General features: G+C 44.2%; 1 protein-coding gene across 5 annotated transcripts in view; it reads right to left on the bottom strand.

Moving 5' to 3' along the window:
* Positions 1-21,289, bottom strand: part of HNF4G (hepatocyte nuclear factor 4 gamma) — a 423,834-nt gene that overhangs the window by 21,208 nt on the left and 381,337 nt on the right. For all 5 annotated transcript variants that reach the window (XM_069220374.1, XM_069220373.1, XM_069220376.1 and 2 more), the window contains 2 exons: positions 9,292-9,444; positions 2,138-2,225 (listed from right to left, as the gene is read on the bottom strand). In XM_069220374.1, the coding sequence (XP_069076475.1) occupies positions 2,138-2,225; positions 9,292-9,444 (241 nt within the window). The remainder of the gene's footprint in view (positions 1-2,137; positions 2,226-9,291; positions 9,445-21,289) is intronic.

The raw sequence follows: 21,289 nt of genomic DNA, 5'->3' as shown, positions 1-21,289 counted from the left end.
AATAAAAAATAAAAACATAAGCATTGCTTTCTTAGAAGTAAAGCAGGTAGACAGTTGTGTTTACTAGTTTTTTGTTCACATTTATAAGACTTACGTATACATAACGCGAACGTGGTCGTACCACAGATTAACCGCGAATAGGCAGAAGAGGGTACATACTTAGTAATGCCATAACCAGTACCTGTGACAACATCACATTCGGCTCAAGAATCAGAAGCTCAGAAGCGACAGAGAGAAATTAAGCCCAATGATCGCTGTTTCAGGATGTCAGTCATCTGCAGCCGGGGATTTGCTACAGAACAGAACATTAGGATCCTTAAGATGCGGCAGCTGCTTACTTTGACTCAACTGATATGGGAAATTATATATTGATTTTCTAAACAGCGAGAGCGGCATGCTGGATAAGCTGATCTGAAGTCAATACATGCTAGGATCTCCTTTTAAGTCGTGTTTTTCTAAATTGGGATTGGTTGCTAAAATATGATTTTAAGATTTGTATTTTAAGAAAAATGTTATTACTTTTAGCTCACTGGAAACATGGTAAAGGAAGTGTAAGGAAGGTGGTCACTATTTATACAACTCAGTCAATGCAGGAATATAGAGTGTGCAGTCCAAAAACCTGCATGTTATACGATGTGAAGTTACAAGTGAAGTGTTTCTTAGGAACATAAGTCTTTGCATGGATGCATCTAATTAATATGGTAGCATTTATGTTATAATTGTTACCATGATTACTGTTTTCAAGGAAAGAGGCACATCATAATTATTCGCTGTATTGATATTGATAATCTGCTCTTCCTATATTTTATCCCCGAAGGAATATAAACTGCATTTTTATTACCTACATTAGGCCACTCATACTACCCATCAGTTTAATAAAAGGAATATCACTCAACTTCGGCGAAAATGTACGACCATCACTGTCTTTTCCGACCCTTACATAAAACTTTAAACTTAAAAAATTTCAAAAGTGATCCTCCTAGATCAGTATTTATTTTAATTTCAGGTGCAATCCCAATTGTTGGGGCATGTCTAATTTAGTCATTCCTCCCACTACGTTACAGCAGTCCGCTCTGTTGACAAGCAGCCGCAGGAATGCAGCTGGCCACGTCACACGCAGGGCGACAATAGGGGGGACAGCATCCTAGCACTGCTCTCCTGCTAGGGCTGCAGATGGACGCAGGGGCCACCGTAGGTAGAGAGGGTGGGTCACTCCTCGGTTTATGGTCCCTAGGTGTCAGGGGGGAGGAGTGAGGCCAACAGGTCTCATAGGGGATGACCTCTCAGGGCTGGGCCTCTTTGGGGACCAGCTGCATTCAGGCTCAAAAGCAGCTAAAAGATGCAAACGAAAGCATACCTCTCCACTGGTAGCTCTGGCTTTTCAATTGCAATGCAGAGGAATCTCAGCTGTTAGAAACTCTAGTAAGAAAACAAAGTGATCCACACGATCGACTCTAGGATTACAAGGATGGCCGCCGTATGCCTCCTCAGCGCCATGCTTTAGTAGAAAGGTCTGCAGGTCTTTCACATTTAGACATTTTTGTGCCATTTAACCTTTGTCCTAGTCCGTAATATCTAATACCATTTCCTATCAAACTTAAAGTCAAAACGGTAATAACAAAAGGGCTTGTCGCTGCAATCTATGTAACTGGCATGTAAGGGTCAGAATATTAGTGTTTTTTGCTTCATCTCGGGCTCGAACTATCCTTACAACTGTCTGTTGTCTACACAGACCCCAGTGTGGAGCTGTATTGCTCAAGCACCGGCCTGTCGCTTCATGAAACCACATTGGAAAACTGACCTGGAAGAATGCTGTAAGCTGCACTGAATGGTGCTCAGGATTCCATTGAAAGCACTCATTTTAATTCTAAGTGTAGAATGAAGCAATGTTCTTCTCAATTTTCTGGGCGGTTGTGTGTGTGTTGAGGCCCATTTTCATGCTACCAGGTTTGGTGCTTGTATTCTAATGAAATGGCCTGGTCACTGATACAGACCTAATGTGTGGGCAGAGGGGAGGTATATAGGTACGCCAGTGTACAATTCGTGTAAAATTGCTGGAAAAGACAAATCTTCATTTGTATACCTTTTAAGTTCAATTAAGTGCAAATTTCACAGTGTCCTCGCTCTGTATAGTTACCTAAAAGCAATATGTTCTTATAGACCATTGATCTTTTAGCGACTCCAAGTAAAAGGTGTTCCCCAGCATGTGCCCTCAGCAGAGCAACCTAGAAACAAGTACAGGTACACTTCATTATTGTGATTTTAATTTTTTTCTGACTGAATTAGCATTATCTTACTCCTTAATATAACTGTAAAACACTCGCATTGGAGTTCTCATAAATGTGTGCAAATATGTACAAGGCACAAGTACAGGATTTCGTACATGTAGTCAGATGTTTCACTTGTAATGCCCAAGATGAAAGGATAGTTTTAAACCACATCCCATGCCACATCGGAATCCACTTCAATGGGGTTGTTGCCAAATGCAGTTTGCGAGGTCTAGGCGTGGCACAGTGTATACCCCCAATCTACAGCTGTAACCCCTTAGCAGATTTAACATGGTACAAATACGATTGTATCTCATACATACTAATCATTTCCCTCAATAAACTGTATCTTCATGAAGTGGAAAATACATTCTTAAAGTGAACATAGGCTGGTCAGTCAGAGATGAGAAGTTCTTTGTTGATTAAAATTTGCACCCTGCTCCAGTACAACGCTGAAGGTTGCACCACAAAGTCTTTTGATTTGGGACACGCTAAGGAAGGAAAAAAACGATGGTATATTCAGTCTACTGTATGATCAAGACATGACCGGGAAGGTAGAGTTTAACGTGTTTGCTCAGCCATAACTCTTGAATTGAAAAAGGCATGCATTTTTTCAGGATCAGAAAATAATTTGATGCATGCACTACTGCAAAATCATTTGCTGCTCTGGAATCCTTTACAAATAGTTCATAAATTTAAATTGTGTTTTCTTTTATCTAATCTAGGATCCACACCATCTAAAACAAATTAGTGAAACGTGCTACAGTAAATTCAAAAATATAATAATAATACCTTTAATTTCAACTAAGGTATTACACATCTGTTAAAAAAGCACCCGCCAATTTAAAAAGTACCTCATTCAAAGGACCTCATTGAGCTTTCAACTTAATGCTGGTTATCACCTTGCACTTAGCCCTTCTTATTACAAATGTGAATATTTGCCATAAAAAAGCTCCAAAAGAGGACAAACATTTACTATGATCATTTGGGTCAGCTGGGACTTCTTTAGGTGGCTTGGCAGCACAGCTGCATGCAAGACTTTTTAATACAAACAAATTAACACAAATATAGAGAGGCTTTTCAGTGAACCACAGAGCAGTATCTCTCACCTCATGCTAATGGCTGTATACTTCCACTCAATGCATGAGGGACTAATTCACATCTCAAAAGTGCACCGAATCGTTACACATTCCTTTTATTACGCCATACATGCACTGCACTCATAAAGAAGTACTTTGTTATTTTTTACTACATTAGCTTTCTGATGATTGAGTATTTTTTCAAACGTTCAGCTTCTGTTGGATTTTCTTCAGCAACCACCAAAGACCCCAAAGACCTCACAAACTACCGACCTATCTCTCTACTCTCCTTACCCGCGAAGGTCATAGAAAAGATAGTCAACAACCAACTTTCCCGCTTCCTGGAGGACAACAGCATACTCAACATCTCCCAGTCTGGATTCCGCAAAAACCATAGTACCGAGACCGCCCTCATCACCTGCACCGACGACATCAGGACCATGCTTGACAAAGGTGAAACCATTGACCTCATCCTTCTAGACCTTTCCACAGCCTTCAACACCGTATGCCACAAAACCCTTCGCACACGCCTCTTCGACGCTGGAATTCACCACAAAGCCCTGGACTGGCTCACCTCCTTCCTCTCCGAAAGAACACAAAGAGTTTGTCTCCCCCCGTTCCGGTCAAAGGCCACCAAGACCATTTGCAGAGTCCCACAGGGATCCTCACTCAGCCCCACCCTCTTCAATATCTACATGGCTCCGCTCGCCAACATCGTCCGACCCCACGGCCTTAACATAATTTCCTATGCTGACGACACCCAGCTCATCCTCTCCCTTATGAGGAACTCCGCAACCGCCAAGAGCAACCTACACACCAGACTTCTCGTCTCGCCATCGCTAACTGGATGACAGCAAGCCACCTCAAGCTGAACTCAGAAAAAAATTAGATTATCATCTTTGGACCCAACAAGTCAGCATGGACGCCTCCTGGTGGCCACCCACTCTGGGTCCGCCCCCGACACCCACCACCCACGCACGAAATCTCGGCTTCTTACTAGACTCTACCCTCTCCATGACCCAGCAAGTCAACGCTATCTCGTCCGCATGCTTCAACACCCTTCATATGCTCCTTCAAGTGGATTCCCATAGAAACCAGAAAAACGGTTACCCACGCCCTCGTCAGCAGCAGACTGGACTACGGCAACGTCCTCTACGTGGGAACCACAGCCAAGCTCCCGAGAAAACTCCAGCGCATTCAGAACGCCTCAGCACGTCTCATCCTCAACCTCCCTCACCACAAACACATCTCCCCCCACCTCAGAACCCTACACTGGCTACCCGTCAACAAAAGGATCATCTTCAAAATCCTAATCCTCACTCACAAAGCCCTCCACGACACCAGACCGACATACTTCAACAATCGACTTAACTTTCACATCCCGACACGCCAGCTCCACTCTGCCTCCCTCGCAACAGTCCCTCAAATTCACTGCATCACATTCGGCAGCAGGTCCTTCTCCCACTTCGCCGCCAAAGCCTGGAACTCCCTCCCCACCAACCTACACAAGACCCAGGACCTCCTGTCCTTCAGAAAGTGCCTCAAGACCTGGCTCTTCGAGCAGTAGCAAGGCGCCTTGAGACCCTACCGGGTGAGTAGCGTGCTCAACAAATTTATTGATTGATTGATTGATTGAACCAGCAGGGCAGGGTACTCTATTTAAATTAATCCAAGCTCCCTACATATTACCATCATAACTGCTGGTGGTTGGCATGTTTCTTATGTGGATGGCCAGGAGGCCGTTATGATATTCTATGCCGACATTATAAACACAGGGCTACAATAAACTTTCTATTGACATAGAAAAGAAAGCAGCTCCAAATTGAAGGCATCCTATCATTCGTTATACTACTGTTTATCTTTCCATGTGAAATGATGGAGGTTGGCTAGCAAAGGAGTCTGTATTATAGTCTGCATTTCTTTCTATGCCATTGAAATGAAAGCAGGAATGCAATGACAGCCCATATATTTTTCACACATAATTATAAACAAAAAAAGAACTAGGGCTATGAGTAAGGCTAGAGAGCATTGTATTGTCCTGCTTTCGTGTCCAGGTGAAACAAAGATACAAAAGCTACTTCACTAGGTCTGGTTTTAATAGCCTGTTGTATGCAAAGGATTCACCAAGTAATTTGTTCACATGTTGATAATAATTGCTGGAATGAGATTGGTGTGGTTACTGGACGTTTTAGGTCCATGCCAGCCAGTAAAACCTCTTTAAAGGTAAATTAATTCGATATGATTTACTTGTAGAGAGTAGGATTGAATTGAGGGGGGAGGTCAAGATCATGTTTAATGACTCCCATGTGTTCATTGTCAGACTTTTTTAATCTGTCACACATTGACACTGGAGGTAGGGGAGGGGCCGAATCATCTGTTCAACAATTTCATAAGGTACGTGTAAAGGTTTTGCTGAGTAATTTTGAAACGTGAGTGTGCACGCCTTGATGTAAACAATGTGCTTTCTGCAAGCTTGTAAATTAATTTCATGATGCGGTGTAAACTTTTAGAGATATGTTCTTTTCCCCATTGAGCTTAATGGAAATCTGTTGGGCAAATTCACGCTGAGTGTGTTATTTACCTGAAAGAAGGTAGATAAGATAACGGAGCAGCTTTTACAGGACCCTGGCTCCATGAGATCGAAGTGCTTAATGCCTCATACGCATGGTTAGCGGATAACCCAACATTTTGTGAAATTAATGAAAAGCTGCAACAGAAATCCGAGTTAGAGGGTGTCAGGGCGTACAGAAGGTATTGGCCCCAATTTTTCCAGCTGTGGTCATAGGCCTCTAATGTCCTCTGACTTCCGTACTGCAGACCCCAGACTTGGAAGCAAGCACCCATTTTAGCACTTGACTTTAGGGTAGTGAGGTACAGCAGTCCAAGGCTTACTCAGGGGACACAGTCTGGGATAGAGACTCAGACCTCAGCAGTGCAACAAACAGCATTCATTAAATTGCCGTCAAGTACAGTTTCAATAAAAAAGTACTTTATCACGCACACTAGATGCCACACACAGATTGAAAAATATACCCAGACTGCCAGATGTAAATGCTTATGGAAAAACACTTTAAGGGGCTTCAAAGCTTACAAAGGAAGCCCCACAAAGAAAATTCACGAGTCAGGTATCTCCCTAAATGTACCCTGGAATCCCTATGCTGGAAGCACCTTTCTTAAACAGTCCCACCAGGAGGTGCTAACCCCTAAAAACACAATACCCCACTTATGTACCTTACACAATAAAAGGGATGTATCAAAAAAATCAGACCTACTGACTTTGGCACAGTGTCACTATACAGTTCAATAAAAGAACAGAAGTGCTTCCAGAACAACACATTTTCAGTCATGGGAAAAAAACCAGTTGAAATAGATATTATGCTCCTAATTTAACTTTCATCTGCAATGTATCATTTCTGCAATAAATCATTAAAACGGTTAACATTTTGTGTGTGAGTCTTATTTCGATATTAAACACAGTTGCGTAGCAAACTCAGATAACCTAACAACAACGGTTTATGTACACCGAAGAGCTACAAGAGTGCTTGCAAATGGTAGAAATTGGTGCAGCCAGAACCACTACTTCTTGACCCCAGGAGACATAGGGTTCCCAGGGGCATACTGCTAGCATTGGAGTAGACGGGATCCCTCTCCACAGGACCCTTACAAGTCTATTCTCTATGGTACTCCAGAGAGAGTTGGGGAGGCCAGTGCCACAAAGTCCAAGAAGTTCAAGGCTCGTGCCCTCTCCAGGTAGTAGTGTGTCAGCAACCTGGTCTGTTTCCTTCCTCTTTGGTTCAATTTTCTCTCAGTCTTTCCTCCTGTGCAGTGGTTTAAAGGTGTAGGTGGAGTGTTGTGGATGGTGTGAGTCTTTGCCAAATCCAGAAAAGTCAAGTCACTCTTCCATGCCTGGCACATCCTAGGAGTAGCCCACAGGCTCACTCACCCTCTGAGCATGTATATCGGGACTATTTTTAAAGACGGTAAAATCAAGTTGTGGTATGAGAGACCTATGCATGCACCTATTCTCCCCTTCCTTCAAACACTGCAAAACAGTTTTCTCCCCTTCAAATGTCACAGGGAAGCTGAAGCCTGTGCCAAATTGCTGCCTGTTCCCCCGTTGTTCATGTAAGGGTATGTACAGTCATTCACAGAACTTTACCAAAGTGTTTGTTTTACAAATACAAACTCCAAAAGTGGAAGTTTGTTACTGAAAAACTATTGACAGCTACACCTAGGGAGATTTTTTGTCCCTCGCCTCCAGATTATATACCATCCACCCTAATTAGGTCAGTGCAGTGCCCTTCTTCTAACGCCCCTACTCTACCAAAGGAAGCATTGTAACAATTGACCCTAGGAGGGCTCCACTGATGTAAAACTGACAGTCCACCAATTCTAAATAAGGCTGGGACCAAGGTTGAGCGAAGATGGCATATCTTTAAAGTTTGTCAGTGACAGTATCTCTAACTAACGGCAAGAATCACTACTGTTGCATTCCAGGGCTCACTGGGAAGTGGCTGTTGCATTGGTCTTCATAACCAAATATACACTATACAGGTCCTGAGAGCTGTTTGCGCTGCAACAGGATAACAAAGGCATTACTGAGCCGACATTCTTCAACAAAAAATGCACGGCGGTTACAACTTGGCGGGTGGCGGTTGCGCCTGCCAATGTTGTAATGAGGCCCATAGTCAATTATCTTCAAACATTTAGACCACTACTGGTACAGTGCCAAAGTAACCCCTACTTTCAATTAATTTTTAGGGTACTGCAGTTCTTTAAACAGCCAAATACTTTTCTGAATTTAAATGTGATACTTTTTGAAAAATAATTTGTATGGGTGGATGAATGGCAAGTGATTATTTACAAGATAGTGGCATGACAGACCTATCGTTATGGCCTTCAGCTAAACCGTTATGGCATTGAAATCAACAAACTAAAAAAGTGAGGGACAAAGGGCTACTTAACCCTGTTTTCTTATGTACGTCACACGTCATTATGCATAACCTGCACTATACAAGAAAACAAATGAGCGGCTAGAAGGTCATGGTTCACCTTATCTTTTGTAACTCATGAGCCCTCCTTTGCCCTTTTCCCGAAAGCACTAGGACAAAAATCTGGGTACCACTTAAACCCCCATTTGTCAATGTTCACGATCTCTCTCGTTCGGAATATCCCTTCGGGCTTGCTCTCCTGCCCTTCTAACTCTGTATTAAGTCTGGAATTAGCCAAGCACCATTCTAATTTTATGTTTGTAAACACATTTTTTTTAAAATACATCTATGCAGGCTTCCAACCAGCCCTCTTCACCCACTAGTCTGGTGTTGTGTCTGTCACATTTTTCACCCAGTGCAGCATACATCATGCGGCAGTGGTTGACTTTACTTCAGCCATTAGCTAAGTTTACTGTGAGTGATGGTGTCCTGCTTTTGCACAATGTGCAGTTTCATGAAAAATGACATCACTTTTAGTACCAGGGGCAAGTGGCTTTTTATGAAACAAAAGTGGACAAGACTGACAAAATAAAATGTTTTTTTTTTTTTGGAATAACGTTTTACAGAAACCATTTAAAAAAGAACAAAAAGCATTGGCAAATCCAAAAGGTCAGGAGCTAACACCAGACCTTCTGGCTTTGTCAATGCTTGTTCTTTTCCCTTTTCCCTCACCACAGAATGTGAATAAGTATTAGTGATTTATATTACTTACATGCATCACGTACAACCCCTACTTTCTGGAACAACAGAGTTAAAAAATGTTATATCACCTCGGTGTACAAAGAATGGCACACAATAAGTTGTTTGCTTCCATGATCGATAATAATTTTAGACTAGATTTTCAGTCTCCACCTTACATTGGAAGATGCAGCCTGATTGGAAATGCATTATTAATGCCGTATATCCTGTCACTAGAAGGGGAAAGCTGGTTTTATTAGTAAGTCTGATTTATACCTGGTCATCCAGCGCTAGCTCACAAAAGGCAGGGATGTATTTCGCCCATTCTACCAGCACCAGCAGCTGCTGCTTCATAGACTCGCAGACATCAGCGATACCGGCAATTTTCTTCACACTGATATCGTTACTCGCACCAGGGTTTGAAGTGATCTGAGCATGAGGAAAGAGAGAAAACAACTCACTGCATCAAACACGCACCGAAGAGCGCTATCTCCATTGGCTGAAACAATCTTAAGCAAGAGTCAAAGAAGCGATCATGCAAATAATTGGAACTCTCCCAGCGTTACTTGAACCATCAGCAGTCTCCCACATTACACAAATAGTGTCTCGCTCGGCTGTCAGTGATTAATACTTTACCAAAAGCTGCGGTGCATTCGTTCCTTTACAAAATCTTCTCATTGCGTGGGAGCTCTTATACAGAAAGCTTCCCGGTACACTCGTTAATTATTTGTGCTTTTTCTTTCTAACTTTCAAAGCTGATCCTCAATGGAGAACATCGGTTACTTGCAGTTTAGTGTTGCTGAATGCACTAATGGATGGTGAGGCAAATGAAATTAGTGGTTTGGAGCTGAAATACAATCCTGGACATTCTAATTTGAAACACATATTGATATAGATGTTCTTCGGGTTCATTTGAATAAAAAGCAGATTAAACACCGAATGCATCAAAATTGCAACGTTAGCAGCATCTGAGATTGGCATCTATTCTGTAAATAACAAAAAATAGTCCCAGTTGACAGAAGATTTTGGGTGTATGCGTCTGTATATGGTATTTACGTAGTGGGACCAAGGCAAACAAAATAGAGCGCTCCACAGGGTCAAAGACGATGATCTATTCAATGAGTGAATAAAGGGGTACAAGGGTTGAGCAAGGGGTACTACTATTTTAGCCGGGTATCTGTGCAAGGTAGGCTGTTGCAGATAAGAACTTAATACATTAATTATGAAATGTGCAGGCCTTATAATTTAATTGGGTTTTCAAAAACAAATATCTTCATTTGTTTTTAAATATAATGTGAGTATGAAGTGTTTGGCTACAGGTCTGTGGGGCTTTACTCTATTCACACTGTAAGGGACAGCTGCACAGAAATACCAACTCCCCATTGGATCAACCTAGAGAAAATATTGTCTCTTTTTAAATGCATCAAAAGATCCCACGTGCAAATATAATAACAACTTGGCCTTATTTGCTCTCCTTCATGCACTGTGTTGAAGTATTTTACTGAGTCAACCACTGATGAGGTTCGGACTTTGCACTAACCTGCTGGAACTGATAACGTGTCCCAACTTTGATAATTTACTTACAAGGGGATCCGTTTTAGGCCAATGAACCTTTTGACCCTGATTGGAGACTCCTCAGGACGAGATATCTATTTAACATCTCAAATGATAGATCAATAGTCTAATCAATCTTAAAAATAACTAATCAATTAACTAATCAATAACATGTAATAAGAACGAGACAACCATAAAGTTTCAGCCATGAATAACCACACAAATCTAGTAAGATTTGGGATATTTATTCCCTATTAGTTATAATCTACTAGCATATTCATTAATCTCAATATCAATAAGCACATCAACAAAACTACAATATGGGAACTCGGGTTAGATATAAATGTTAGGAAAACTAAACTCATGATATACAGTGCCCCGAACAAGAAGCTTAGAGCAAATATAAAGATTGACTCAATTCACCTGGAGAGGGTAATGGAATACGATTACCTGGGCATCAGACTATCTGATAAGGGCAGTTGGGATGCAGCTATAAGGAAAGGGGCATTAACCATCAGCCAAAGATGAGCGATAGGACGTAAGGCTTGCACTGCAATAAGCCCCCCTCTGACACTTATCTCCGAAATTTACAAAGCCCAAATCCGTGCCGCGGCCCTATATGGAGCGGAACTTTGGGGATCTCACAGACAACTGGACACTCTTCAAATCAAAGAAAATAATTTCCTTAGACACATATCCAGACTAGGGAAGGGCTCGCCGATGCTCCCCCTAAGACTGGACCTGGGTCTAAACAGCATTAAAGATACAGCATGCTTAAGACCACTTCTGTACTGGGTCAGACTATGGAAAACGGAAGAACTCGAACCCTTCAGGTCAGCAGTTAAAGAACTATTGCCACCTTGCTACGGATGGGAAAAAGTAAGGTGGCTAAGGGAGATGAAAGCGGCTTGGGTCAAACTGAATTTATCCCATTATTGGGAGAATCCCGAGATGATTCCTGGTAACACTAGACGCCTGATCAAAGATCAATATTGGGAAAAAATTCATGAGGAATCTCTCGGCTCAACCGGGTTAGGTCGGCTGACAGCAAAGTTTCTGCTGGTCAAACACGAACCTCTGCCTGAAAGCTTCCTGGATCTCCCTATACCAGCCTGTGCCCGCTCTTTACTACTTCAGTTCAGATATGGAACATTGGCAGTCAACAGCTTTACGGCTTGCTGGTCGACCAATAGTCCTTTATCTGACAAATGCATAAACTGCCATCTATGCAAGGAAACTTCTGAGCATGTCCTATTTTTCTGTCCTTTGTACAAATGCCCTCGAGGGAAGTGGATTATTCCTCTGTGCAAAACACTGTCAACACAAAACCGAAACAGTGTATATAGAATGTGTAAATATGACACTTCCACGCTGGTAGTGAGCTCTATTTCTAAATATTTGGCAGCAGCATGGAAAATCCGCAGTAGAATCATAACAGATCTTAAATCCACTGGTTGAAGAACGGTCTAGAAGTTAGCGAATTAGCATCCTGTCATAATAGTCTGGGCGAAATCATTAGTGCGATCTATCAAGGACATAAGACTGTATCTCCGAGCATGTTGTCTAGTGGGTTACCCCAATTGAAGTGACTCATAAGCCCCTTGGCGCATATAATTTTATAAATGGCAAGATGCAATTTATCTGATCAACTTATTTAAGAGAACTGACTAACTTAGGGCTCCATTTTCCACTGATTGACTTCTAACTTTTGTAAACAGGACCTATTGTATGTAGTTTCTATGTCTTATCTTATGTACAAATCTGTCTTAGAATAGTTTATATGTTTTTAACAATTGATTCATATTATTTTAGCATTTAGCTTCTTGTATAGGGCAAGATCCAGACACTATTTTAAGAGTCTTGTCTTAATTATTTATGAAACTTTTTATGTAGTTTTATGAACCCTTTTTTTATATAAGCAGTGTACTAATTGCTAATGTCTCTTTTTACCTGATGGTCTATGGTTTTTATCCTTCTGTATGTATGATTATTTTTTAATTTCTCAAATGGTCCAAACCTGGACCGAATAAACTATTGATTGATTGATTGAATATGGGAACTCGAATAAGACTTTATCAAAGCATGATCATGAACATTAGGACAAAGCACGAGGTCAACATGAATCAACTTTAGCAGAGTATCATTAGTACATTATTCAACAAAGCAAAGATTTAGTCATTTGTCTATTTGGAGAGGGCGAGCGGACTGGTAAAATGCTGGCGGAAATGCTGCGTCGACTGTGGGCTGGAAATTATATTGTGGAGCTATTGGACTCTGCTGGTGACCGTCGGGTGAGTGCGGACGAGGTCGGGTGGTGCTGACTGAGTTCTATGCTTCACTTTATTCTTCCTCGGAAAGCCCGGGCACAGCGTTCTATACAGATAACTTTGATGATATAGGCCTGCTGTGGCTGGAGAACACACACCGGCAATATTTGGACTCGCCGTTTTCTGTTGAGGACATAGTACAAGTCATCCACAGTCTGCCCGGGGATAGGGCTCCCGGCCTTGACGGGCTAACAGTGGCCTTTTATAAATAATATGCAGATTTGTTGGCCCTGTATTTATTAGATGTATATGCTGAGGTGCTTGAGTGTGGCACCCTGCCGCCGTTGCTGCAAGAGGCCCTCATAGTTTCTATATTGAAGCCAGGTAAGGACCTGTGCTATTGTGATTCATATAGGCCACTGTCACTTGTAAATCTGGATAATAAGATCTTAGGGAAGCTTTTGTCGATTCGCTTGCAACCTCTTCTCCCGTCTTTGGTGCTCCCTGATCAATTCAGCTTCGTGCCGGGTCACTCGACCTTGTATAATCTTCGCACCTTCTTTGCAATAGCGCAGAAGGTGCCTTCTGAGGTCTGAGTTGTGGCTGTTTTCTTGGACGCCACTAAGGCGTTTGACTCTCTAGAATGGCCCTATTTGTTTGGCCTACTGGCGCGGGTGGGTTTGAGTCCCAAATTTATTCAATTAATTTGTCTTTTATACTCAGCTCCAGGGGCGCAGCTGAGAATTGATGGGATGGCATTGGATCCTTTTCTGGTGTGTAGGGGTACCCAACAGGGCTGCCCCCTGTCACCCCTGCTCTTTGCGGTGGCGATGGAGCCGCTAGCCACGCCTTTTTAGACAGCACCATAATCATAGATGTCTGGTGTTTAGACAACGCCCAATCTTGGTTTCTATGTATGCTGATGAGGTTACTCTATATGTACGGGACCCGAACAGTTGAGACAGCACCATAATCATAGAGGTCTGGTGTTTAGACAACGCCCAATCTTGGTTTCTATGTATGCTGATGAGGTTACTCTATATGTACAGGACCCGCGGGTCCACCTTGATATACTTCTAGATGAGATTGCACGTTTTGGTCGGATTCCTGGGATTACTATCAACTGGTCTAAGTATGTGGTGTTGCCTTTGTCGGCTGTCATGGTGCAGTATTGTTCGCGATATGCTCTGAGCTGGGCTGAAGGTCAGGTCCGATATCTGGGCATTTGGGTGTGCAGGGCACTAGATGAATTGTGGTCAGCCAATTACGGTAGGGCCATTGGATGGCTGGAAAATAAGGTAGGGGCATGGCGCTCCTTGCCGCTCTCACTGACTGGCTGTATAGCCATTGCAAAGATGGTGGTCCTGCCCAAATTTCTCTATCTGTTTACCAACATCCCTCTTGTGCTCATTTCCAGCTTCCGGAGGAGGCTGAGGTCTTTACTTATCTCCTTGGTTTGGGCTGGTAAGCAGCCCAGGATATCATGGGAGACACTTGTGCTGCCGATCGAGCTGGGCGGATTGGCTGCTCCAGATTTGGAACTCTATTATAATTGCACACAGGCCCATAATGCGCATTTCTGGATGCACCCTTTGTAATATTTCCCGCATTTGGCTCCGGAACAGGACTCAATTTGGCTTGCTTGACTGTCTGGAGTGTTATATGATAAGCCTCGCTCTGGTCTACCGGGTGTGCATACGGTGGCGTGCACGGTGCGGGGCTGGTGGGCGCTGTTGCTGCTAGCTGGAGCCGGGGTGCCGTTCGCGCCCTCGGCACCAGTGAGAGACATTGTGCACCCACGTGTATAAGGAGGCGGCCGGTTGGACGGACGTCTGTCGGAATTGCAGCTGACGACTCTGGGCTCCTGGTACCCTGAGAACTCATTTATCTCTTCCAAAGCTGCACTTCGCACACCGTGCGATACCATGCAGTATAAGCTCACTTACCTTAAGATCAGAGAATCCCTGCGATCCAGGTACCCTACTTTCTCTGCGGCGCATCCGGCGAGTCGCGTCTTGGAGTTACTGCATAGGTCCTCATCTCCCCGCTGCCTTATTACCAGCTTTTATGTGTGTCTGCAGGTGAAAGCACCTGTGGCATCATCTAGGGCAAGAGCCCATTGGGAATTGGATGCAGGGGAGACCCTGATGGATGACATATGGAGATATTGCTGTGGCCATATGCAGGAGCTCTCCACCAATTACAGGTTACGCTTACTGCATTTTATATTTCTGCACCGCTTGTTTTACATGACACGCAGCCTCAAGAGGATGAGCATTCGGTCTGATGACCGATGTGATAGGTGCACAGCGCGGGTAGCGGATTTCTTGCACCTGTCGTGGGACTATGGGTCACTGGTGGAATTCTGGACGGACATTCTGAGTGCGCTGTAGGATATGGTCGGGCTCAAATTACCGAAATCTACATTTGCTCTTTTGGGCTATATTAGGGAGATTACCCCTGAGAACAGTAGATTGGTGAGGTTGCCATGTGCTGGGGTAGAAAGCAGGCCCCTCGTTGCCAGGATTGGCTGCAGGATGCTGTGTAATGCCAGGATCAATTAGCAGCTTACTGGGAGCTGATGCCACCCAACTTTTGACCAAGGGATGTGTGGTCCCCTCTGCGGTCCTTTCTTGAACGTGGGCAGCAGAATACTGTGAAGGCAACTAGTGTTTAGCGTTTCCCATTTTGGTGGCACCTCCCCTTTTTCCCCCTCTCTTCTTCCCCCCTTTATTACTATGAGAATACTCTTGGCTTGCTCGGATTGGCTGTGATATATGTGAGGACTTCTTTCTATGTTCCTACTTTTCTTTCTCTCTTCCCTGGCTATCCTTTCTCATCCCTTTGTTTCCTGATGCTGATAAAACTTGTATAACTGGGCTTTTGCCTCTTGTTCGCCTACACTTTTTTTGCATTGGCAAGGTATTGTTGGTATTATCGCTACTGGGCACGATGTGTCTGCTCATCAGATTCTAATGTTTGATATGATTTTTCCACCTTTTCCTTTGGCCACTTTGCCGGATGCATCGGTGTTGTCTCTTGTTTTATGTCATACTACTTTGAAAACACAATAAAAAATATATATTTTAAAAAAGGACACATCCGAGGATTGAGCAACATTCACAAAAATATTTGCCTCAATATAAAATGATAAGTGAAGATTAATGCCTCTTTCCGGTACTATTGCTGAAAATTGTTAAAGGGACACTAGGTAAGAGTTGCTCAATAGCACTGCTAAATTCCAGAGATGTATTGCACAGTTCCTGTTGGAAGGTGGTTCATTTGTAGGGGTTGGTAGGTACCCACTGTAAAGAAATGGCTCCCTGTTGCAGGAACCCCCAACTTTTTGCCTGATACTGATGCTGACTTGACTGAGAAGTGTGCTGGGACCCTGCTAACCATGCCCCAGCACCAGTGTTCTTTCACCTAAAATGTACGATTGTTTCCACAATTGGCACAACCCTGGCACCTAGGTAAGTCCCTTGTAACTGGTACCCCTGGTACCAAGGGCCCTGATGCCAGGAAGGTCTCTAAGGGCTGCAGCATGTCTTATGCCACCCTAGGGACCCCTCACTCAGCACAGACACACTGCTTGCCAGCTTGTGTGTGCTGGTGGGGAGAAAATGACTAAGTCGACATGGCACTCCCCTCAGGGTGCCATGCCAACCTCACACTGCCTGTGGCATAGGTAAGTCACCCCTCTAGCAGGCCTTACAGCCCTAAGGCAGGGTGCACTATACCACAGGTGAGGGCATATGTGCATGAGCACTATGCCCCTACAGTGTCTAAGCAAAACCTTAGACATTGTAAGTGCAGGGTAGCCATAGGAGTATATGGTCTGGGAGTCTGTCAAAAACGAACTCCACAGCTCCATAATGGCTACACTGAATACTGGGAAGTTTAGTATCAAACTTCTCAGAATAATAAACCCACACTGATGCCAGTGTTGGATTTATTAAAAAATGCACACAGAGGGCATCTTAGAGATGTCCCCTGTATTTTACCCAATTGTTCAGTGCAGGCTGACTGGTCTGTGCCAGCCTGCTGCTGAGAGACGAGTTTCTGACCTCATGCGGTGAGAGCCTTTGTGCTCTCTGAGGACAGAAACAAAGCCTGCTCTGGGTGGAGGTGCTTCACACCTCCCCCCTGCAGGAACTGTAACACCTAGCAGTGAGCTTCAAAGGCTCAAGCTTCGTGTTACAATGCCCCAGGGCACTCCAGCTAGTGGAGATGCCCGCCCCCTGGACACAGCCCCCACTTTTGGTGGCAAGTCCAGGAGAGATAATGAGAAAAACAAGGAGGAGTCACTGACCAGTCAGGACAGCCCCTAAGGTGTCCTGAGCTGAGGTGACTCTGACTTTTCGAAATCCTCCATCTTGTAGAAGGAGGATTCCCCCAATAGGGATAGGAATGTGACCCTCTCCCCTTGGGAGGAGGCACAAAGAGTGTGTACTCACCTTCAGGGCTAGTAGCCATTGGCTACTAACCCCCCAGACCTAAACACACCCTTAAATTTTGTGTTTAAGGGCTTCCCTGAACCTAAGAATTTAGATTCCTGCAACTTACCGAAGAAGAAGACTGCTGAGCTGAAAACCCCTGCAGAAGAAGAAAGAAGACACCAACTGCTTTGGCCCCAGTCCTACCGGCCTGTCTCCTGCCTTCTAAAGAAACCTGCTCCAGCGACGCTTTCTCCAGGACCAGCGACCTCTGAATCCTCAGAGGACTGCCCTGCTTCCAAGAGACCAAGAAACTCCTGAGAACAGCGGCCCTGTTCAACAAAGACTGCAACTTTGTATCCAGAGGAGCAGATTTAAAGACCCCTGCAATCCCCGCAAGAAGCGTGAGACTTGCAACACTGCACCCGGCGACCCCGACTCGACTGGTGGAGAAACAACACCTCAGGGAGGACCCTCCGGCGACTCCGAGACTGTGGGTAACCAAAGTTGTCCCCCCTGAGCCCCCACAGCGACGCCTGCAGAGGGAATCCCCAGGCTCCCCCTGACCGCGACTGCCTGACTCTAAAATCCTGACGGCTGGAAAAGACCCTGCACCCGCAGCCCCCAGCACCTGAAGGATTGGAACTCCAGTGCAGGAGTGCCCCCAGGAGGCCCTCTCCCTTGCCCAGGTAGTGGCTACCCCGAGGAGCCCCCCCCTTGCCTGCCTGCATCGCTGAAGAGACCCCTTGGTCTCCCATTGATTTACATTGGAAACCCGACGCTTGTTTCTACACTGCACCCGGCCGCCCCAGTGCCGCTGAGGGTGTACTTTTTGTGTGAACTTGTGTCCCCCCCCGGTGCCCTACAAAACCCCCCTGGTCTGCCCTCCGAAGACGCGGGTATTTACCTGCTGGCAGACTGGAACCGGGGCACCCCCTTCTCTCCATTGAAGCCTATGCGTTTTGGGCACCGCTTTGAACTCTGCACCTGACCGGCCATGAGCTGCTGGTTTGGTAACTTTGGGGTTGCTCTGAACCCCCAACGGTGGGCTACCTTGGACCCCAATCTTAACCCCGTAGGTGGTTTACTTACCTGCAAAACCTAACAATACTTTACCTCCCCCAGGAACTGTGAAAATTGCACTGTGTCCACTTTTAAAACAGCTATTTGTGTTTTATGTGAGAAGTATATATGCTACTGTAATTATTCAAAGTTCCTAAAGTACTTACCTGCAATACCTTTCAAATGAGATATTACATGTAGAATTTGAACCTGTGGTTCTTAAAATAAACTAAGAAAATATATTTTTCTATAACAAAACCTATTGGCCTGGAATTGTCTCTGAGTGTGTGTTCCTCATTTATTGCCTGTGTGTATGTACAACAAATGCTTAACACTACTCCTTTGATAAGCCTACTGCTCGACCACACTACCACAAAATAGAGCATTAGTATTATCTCTTTTTGCCACTATCTTACCTCTAAGGGGAACCCTTGGACTCTGTGCATGCTATTCCTTACTTTGAAATAGCACATACAGAGCCAACTTCCTACACCCACCACTAGTAATGAGGCCTCTATCACAATATAAGGTCTAGTCACGTATAAATAAATTAATCTCTTGCTCATCCCTAGGTAGCTGGCAATGGGTAGGCAGGCTTAACTTAGGAGACTGGTATTTAGGGCATTTTAAAAAATACTATTACGTTGAATAAGTAAGACACAACACACAATAAAAGTCCAACACCACTTTATAAAAATAGGAATATTTCTATCTTTAAAATGACACACAAATGACCAAAATCCAATGTAGGGAACCAGAGATATTAATTTTTAAAGAATAAATAAAAACAATATGCTTTCTAGTGCTTAAAAATCAATAGCGCCAACCAGGGACATCTGGGTGCACTTGATCAGAACTAAGTGGCACATGTACAAAGCTTTTTGCACGTCGCAAACAGCGCATCTGGCTGTTTGCAACGTGCAAAAAGCACTTCCCAATGTACAAAGCCTGTTTTGCGATTCAGTAAACTTTTTACCGAATCGCAAAACGGGATTGCGACTCGCAATTTGGAAGGGGTGTTCCCTTCCTAATTGCGGCTCGCAGTCCCATGTATGATTGTTTTGTGACCGAGAATGCGGTCGCAAAACAATCGCAGTTAGCACCAGTGTCACACTGGTGCTAACACATACCCAAATGGGAAGGGGTACCCATGGGACCCCTTCCCCTTTGTGAATGTCACTGAAAACATTTTTTCATAGCAGGCAGTGGTCCTACAGACGACTGCCTGCTCTGAAAAATTGAAACAAAAACGTTTCATTTTTTGTTTTTGTAATGCATCTCGTTTTCCTTTAAGGAAAATGGGCTGCATTAAAAAAAAAAAAAAACTGCTTTATTTAAAAGCAGTCACAGACATGGTGGTCGGGTGCCTACAGCAGGCCACCATCCCTGTGAGGGCTGGCATTCCCAAGGGGGTTTGCAAATTGCGACCTACCTCACCAATAATCATGAGGTGGGCATTTGCGACCCGCTTGCGAGTCGCAAATAGTGTCAAGGATACTATCCTACATACTGTTTTGCAACTCACAAATTGTAAGTCGCAAAAAAAAGACTGATACATGTAGCCCCAAGTCCTAAATTGAATCTGACCGCGACGGAGCCCAACTCAGATACACTGAATTGGAGGCCTCGGTCAAAGTTTTACCTTCGGGGTTAGTCATTTTTCTGGAGCTTTTTCTCGTCATCGGGTGAGGCTCCTCTGGAGGAACTGAAATTCAGGTCAGGTAGCGTTTTGACATCGGTGGCTTGACTCTCCACGACGGGTCTGTCACCTTATGGAGTTTTTTCCAAAGATGCTCCAAACGTTTCTAAAGTTTTAGATCTCTTTCCAGAAGTCCTTCTTTGGGTTTTCAGTGTGGTCCACAACACAAACCCAAGTGTCCAGAAGCTCTGAGATGGTCCTTGAGAGGGTGGGACTATGTTTCCCAGAATGATGCACCTGGAAAATACTCAAATGTCCAGCTAAAAGTTGTCTGCTGGCCTCCTCTTGATGGGGATGATTCAGGTGAAGCTCTTTTAATCTATTGCTTTCAGAGAGTCCACTTCTTCACTTCTGTAAGCCAGGCAAAGTCCTTAGAGCTGTAGTTCCTCAGTGTGCAACAGGTGCAGTCATACAAAATGCAGACCTTTGGGGTGCAGACCAGGGTTCCAGCAGGGCAGTCATTCTTCTGTTCGTAGTTGGAGGCAGTGATCTAAGTTGCTGGGCAACTCTACCATATTTATCCAGTGTTGCTGGGCTGGCAAGCATGATGTCATTACTGACCAATTGAGGGCAGGGTGCCAACCTCTGCGGTGACCACTTCCTGTGAAGTGTGGAAAAAATCAATCCCAGAAAGCACCATTCTTCCAAAATCCAAGATGGAGAATCTTTCTCCTGGAGGTTAAGATCTGGCTAAGCCATCTCACTGGTGTGGCCAGTTTCCCTTAACACTTCCCCTCCAGCCCCCTACTAAACTATCATTGGGGCTTCCATCTAGCTGTGGTGACAGGAAGTGGGGGTGAGCTTATGTTCTGTCCTAAATGTCATTCCCCCTTTGAAGACCTGTTTGGCTATCCAAACTCCTTCCTGCCTTTTGCTCTGCAGCCTGCAGATCTCCACCCACAAGATATCCCATTGCCTCAATGGAGGCCACTTCACACCCCATCAAAGCAGCTTGGCCCATATAAAACATCTTTTATAATGTCTCTGCTTATAGTTACAAGGCACCCTACCTCTGGTGCACGTAGGAGAAACTTTATGGGTTGAATTTGCATATAAATGTAATATAAAAGAAGCATGTAAGGCAGAGCTGGCTTTTAAATTGACAACAGGCACAACAGCAGGCACCACAGCAGTGTGCACTTAAGTCGATTAAATCCACTAGGCCTCTATTCCTACATGCCCTACCATGTACTACGGACTTACAGGTATGTTATCATGCCAAGTATAATTATGTCTAATTTGCATATACCTTTTAA

This window comes from Pleurodeles waltl, chromosome 2_2 (assembly GCF_031143425.1).
Source record: "Pleurodeles waltl isolate 20211129_DDA chromosome 2_2, aPleWal1.hap1.20221129, whole genome shotgun sequence".
Classification (NCBI taxonomy): domain Eukaryota; kingdom Metazoa; phylum Chordata; class Amphibia; order Caudata; family Salamandridae; genus Pleurodeles; species Pleurodeles waltl.
This window is presented reverse-complemented; position numbering and strand designations above follow the sequence as displayed.